Genomic DNA, 4,904 nt, shown 5'->3' with positions numbered 1-4,904 from the left:
ATTCTTATATAAAGACATACAAACTTGTAATTCTGAGATTTAAAAAAAAAAGTCTGAATGGTGAGAAAAAGATCTTTAAATAAGATTTTAAAATATATATTATTATTTATTATTTATTTTGTGGCAGAAACAAAAGCATAATTGTAAGATGTAAACTTAGAATTCAGAGATCCAAGTTTTAAGTTTTAACAACACCATATGTTAAAAAACAAACAAAATAAAACACAATTCCAAGCTTACATCTCACAATTCTGTTTTTAAACAAATTAAACAAATAAAATAAAAATGACCTCACAATTACAAATTCATATCTCACAATTCAAACCTTTTCTCTCACAATCTCAAGTTAATATCTCGCAATTCTGAAAACCGTGAAAAAAGTTTCTGAAAAAAGTCCAAATTGTGAGAAATAATTTCAGAACCGCAAGAAGAAATGTCCGAATTGTGAGATTAAGAAGTTGCCGTTATCGTTTTATGTTTTATGTAACAAGCTTCCATTTATTAATGAGGATTTAAGCGGTAAATAAACCTAAGAAACAAACAAAAAAAAAAGTTGCAGTGCAAAAAACTGGTGCAATGGTACTAAAATCTGCCACACTTTCAAATATAGCTACTATTTGATTTATTTTGATTCTGAGGTGATATATGCCGGCTCTCCAGTGTTTTCATGAGATGCAGACAGCAGCAGAGATGTGAGTAAATCATGGCTCTGATTCACAAGCAGCTCAAAACTGGAAGTGTTTGGGATTTTGGCTCCGCTGTGTATTTCTAGTAACGAGACTGAGGCTTAAACCATGACAAAGAAAACGAGTCTGTGCTCCTAAAAACACTGTAAGAACTCAAGCGGGTGCATCAGCAGCTCTGGGCCGGATCACTGCACACAGCAGCAGCAGCAGCAGACGGAGGAGGAGCTCAGGGCTTTCGGGGGAATCAGGTCCAGATCCTCATCATCAGGGATTTCATCCAGGTGATATCCATCCTTCAGCAGCTGCCTGCTCAGGTCCGGATGCACCTGCCGAGAGACACTGTTATCACTGATATCAAAGGTGCTCACTTCATCAAAACAAAACTTGTGAAGTGCATCGTGTTTATGTGACTGTATAACCCTTTAAACCCTAATAATAGTCAGAAAAATCTATTTTTTTAGGCTTTTATGGCACATACAGTTGAGGTCAAAAGTTTACATCCCCCTTTCAGTATCTGCAAAATGTTAATTGTTTTACCAAAATAAGAGGGATCATGCAAAATGCATGTTATTGTTTATTTAGTACTGACCTGAATACGATATTTCACATAAATGACATTTACATATAGTCCACAAGAGAAAATAATGTATTTGTAAGTGTATTTGAACCCTTTCCAGCAATGACTGTATGATTCTGAGATGCATCTTTTCACACTGAGGACAACTGAGGGACTTGTATGCAACTATTACAGAAGGTTCAAACGCTCGCTGATGCTCCAGAAGGAAAAACCATGCATTAAGAGCCTGCATTGAAAACTTTTGAATTTTAAAACTTTTTGAATTTTTGAATATGTAACCATATTCTGTTGCTTCTAAAGGGCAGTACTAAATGAAAAAAATATGACATTTAGGCAAAATAAGACAAATGTACACATCTTCATTCTGTTCAAAAGTTTTCACCCCCCGGCTCTTAATGCATGGTTTTTCCTTCTGGAGCATCAGTGAGCGTTTGAACCTTCTGTAAAATGAATCGTTTGGGAGTCGTTGAGCAAATAAGTGCATATAATAAGACAATGAAAGTGTTTTTTTGACCTTGCATGCATGTCAACCTGTTGTTGGGGACTCCCAAAACCAAAATATGAACCTTTCATAACCCATAATAGGGGCACTTTAATAATGCATATTGTTACTTCGAGCTACTTAACCAAGAACGTCTGTATGTACTAATTTGATTGCCTAGCCATTTGTTGTTACGTTGCTGTTTGTTCCGTTTCTAAAATGAGAGAAGTTTGTACTTTGTTAGATTAGGTCTGGGAGTGTTTCACCATCCTTGCACTTTTGTTTTTAGTTTTTTTGCATTATTTTTGACACACTATTTTCCTAAGTTGCTTTGACACAATCCGCATTGTTAAAAGCGCTATATAAATAAAGGTGACTTGACTTAAAGGAGTTTAATATGCCGAAGATCTCGGTTTTATTTTTATATTTCTTTTTGTTAGTCAGTTTAGAGGTTAGTTACAAGGATTGTTTGTTTTGTTTATTTCTTTGATTTGGGGCGACACTCCTGTTTTTCTTTTTTTGTGTGTGTTAAATTTCATATTCTTTTTCACTTAATTATTTGTAGACTTTCACACAATGCATTCGGCACAGTCTTTTCAGTGTCATCTTTGATCTGCACCACATCCAGTAACTTAAATATTACAGTATCATCCCTCTTTAACATCAGGCACGTAACAGGTATTAACTCACCTCTGCTGAGGAATATCCAGACGAACAGTCCAGCTCCGCGTCACTGATCAAATCAAACACCAAACCAATCAATCAAAATGATTCAAACAGAAGACGTTTCTTCTCTCGATAGCTGAATCTCACCTGTCTGAATCCAGCGGGACGAGCGAATCCTCTCCTGTCTGACTCAGAGCAGCGTATCCCTTATTGAACTTCACACTGCGAGAAGAGAAGAAGAGTTCAGCTGGCACGTCCTTTCCTCTTTTACAGCCAGTTTGTGTGTTTGAAGAGAAATAAAAGAAGCTTTGGTGAGTGTGAGCTGTGAAACACACCCGCAGACTCACTTTAATCATTAATAAACGCTTTACTGTAGCAGAGAAACACTGTTACGCTCTGTCTGATAGAAAATAAAGCACACAATATACTGATTGTAGTCTTAATTAATCTGTGCATTCATATGCAGCACGGTATTTTAGATTAGATTTTGAATTAGATTTTCTGTTTTCAGTTTAATTTTAAAAAGTTTGAGTAATTTTGTTGCAGATTATTATAGTTATTTACCTAAAATAAGTCAAGTAACCTTTATCTACATAGCGCTTTTAACAATACAGATTGTGTCAAGCAACTTTACAGTATTAAATATAAAAATAGTCTCACTCTCACACACACTCACTCTCACACACACTCACTCTCACACACACACACACAATCTCACACACACACACAATAATGCAAAAAATAACAACAAACATTAACAAAAAATTATATATATATATACCATTAACTTTTTTTCAGCTAGTTGGCAAAGCAACATTTCTCATTTTTATTTAGTTTAACTTGATTTACTAAAATAACTAAAACTGAAATAAGTTAATAAAAATTATACAGATATAAAAAAACTAATAAAAATAACAAAAACACAAAAATGTTTAACTAAAAATAAAACGAAAAAGAAAACGTTCAAATTAAAACTAATTAAACATTAACAAAACCTATAATATTATTTAAATGATACTAAAATAACAATTTTTTTTGCACGTTTTGTCATTTTTTAGTTTTTGTTTGACTTATTTTAGTACTTACATAAATGAAAACGAAAATTCCTTGCAAACACCAGAAGTAAGTTTTTTAATTCATTATTTCAAGTAATGACTTTTTTTATGGTTTTATTTTAAGTGCATGATCATAACGATATGCAGTTTAATGCATCTGTAAATCACATTCATTGTACTGATTTAAAAAAAAAATGCATCCACTGAATGCAATGCAAGTCACTTTACATAAAAGCATCTGCCAAATGCATGAATGTAAAGATGTGAATATTTGTGCAAGTATGTTTTCAAGTCCCGTGAAAAAGATGCCCCTCGTCCCGAGCTGCGGCGAGACTCACGTCTTTGGTTTGTGTCGTGGCTGATGAAGCAATCCTCTCTTCTGCAGAGCTCGTCTGGCTGTGTCTCTGTGCTTCTCTGCAAACACAGTTTCGATGTCAATGCATGCAGGTCAAGACATGAGTTATGCAGATCTGAACTCTCAGTACTTACGGAGCGTGGTGTGGAAAGCAGGAGCTTTGGACACGATATACGGCCCTCTCTTCTCCACCGCTTGTGTTTGCTCACTGTTTTCAGCACTCTAATGATTACACATGTCAGTTCAACTGATTGCATTCATCAACAGTGACAAATAAAGGGGCGATTTCATATAAGTTATTGCTACCATATTTTTCTCATAACAATTGCATTCTTAACCTGGTATACTGTCACACACACCATGCACTAGTATTGTATTTTACATTCTGTGCATAAACAAAACAAAAAAATCTCTTTATTATATTTAACTACTATTTGATATAGCATGCATACTTTCTGGTGCATATTAAAAAAGCCAATTTCCTTGTTAGTGCAACTGATTTGACTACTAACCTTGAATACTGATATCATATCTCATGTGCTCGTGATTTCATCAAAATGAATTCAACGCACATTCAGTGCTCGTGTAGTTTGAAATCTATATAAATGCTCATTCATAGACACAAACACATTGTTCAAAAAAACTGCACAAAACACAGATGACAGGACACAAACCAGCTGCTGATATATAGGATATTTCCCTTCCTGAATACATGATGAGCGCTTTAAGCGTTTTAACATTGTTGATGGAGTTTAGTAACACAACAGACGACCGGACTGAGATAAAATCACCTTCATCGCGGCCGAGGACAGAAGAGTGTGCTGCTGTCGGCTCTCCGTCGTGTCGCTCATGTCGGTGTTTCAGGATGAGAGTTTAAATGAGAAATCATGTCTTAAATCACACTAGCGTCGATGCTCATGCTAATCGAGTTTCCAAACACTGCTGTAAACAGAGTTCTTCTTCGCCTGACGTCACTTGCAGCGCATTCTGCTCGCTGCTGCCCCTCACAGGCGCTCCGGCGCAACTGCAGCCTTAAATAAACATATATACAGTGGGTACGGAAAGTATTCAGACCCCCTTAAAT

General features: G+C 35.5%; 1 protein-coding gene across 3 annotated transcripts in view; it reads right to left on the bottom strand.

Annotated features, from left to right (window-relative positions):
- The window catches only part of LOC107665464 (protein FAM219B-like), a 7,203-nt gene extending 2,381 nt beyond the window's left edge, over positions 1-4,822 (bottom strand). Inside the window, exons 1-6 of one of the 3 annotated variants that reach the window (XM_016456361.1) lie at positions 4,612-4,822; positions 3,955-4,042; positions 3,804-3,879; positions 2,558-2,632; positions 2,435-2,477; positions 959-1,012 (exon numbers count right to left, since the gene is read on the bottom strand). In XM_016456361.1, coding sequence (XP_016311847.1) covers positions 959-1,012; positions 2,435-2,477; positions 2,558-2,632; positions 3,804-3,879; positions 3,955-4,042; positions 4,612-4,671 — 396 coding nt within the window. In that variant the 5' untranslated portion in view covers positions 4,672-4,822. Of the gene's footprint in view, positions 1-418; positions 1,013-2,434; positions 2,478-2,557; positions 2,633-3,803; positions 3,880-3,954; positions 4,043-4,332; positions 4,585-4,611 lie in introns of those variants that run through there. The other 2 variants (XM_016456370.1, XM_016456350.1) reach the window with 2 other exon arrangements.
- Between the last annotated feature and the right edge of the window lie 82 nt (positions 4,823-4,904).

Source organism: Sinocyclocheilus anshuiensis, unplaced genomic scaffold, assembly GCF_001515605.1.
Source record: "Sinocyclocheilus anshuiensis isolate Anshui unplaced genomic scaffold, SAMN03320099.WGS_v1.1 scaffold1303, whole genome shotgun sequence".
In the NCBI taxonomy this organism is placed as follows: domain Eukaryota; kingdom Metazoa; phylum Chordata; class Actinopteri; order Cypriniformes; family Cyprinidae; genus Sinocyclocheilus; species Sinocyclocheilus anshuiensis.
Note: the sequence above shows the minus strand (reverse complement) of the source record. Positions and strands in the feature narration are given on the sequence as shown.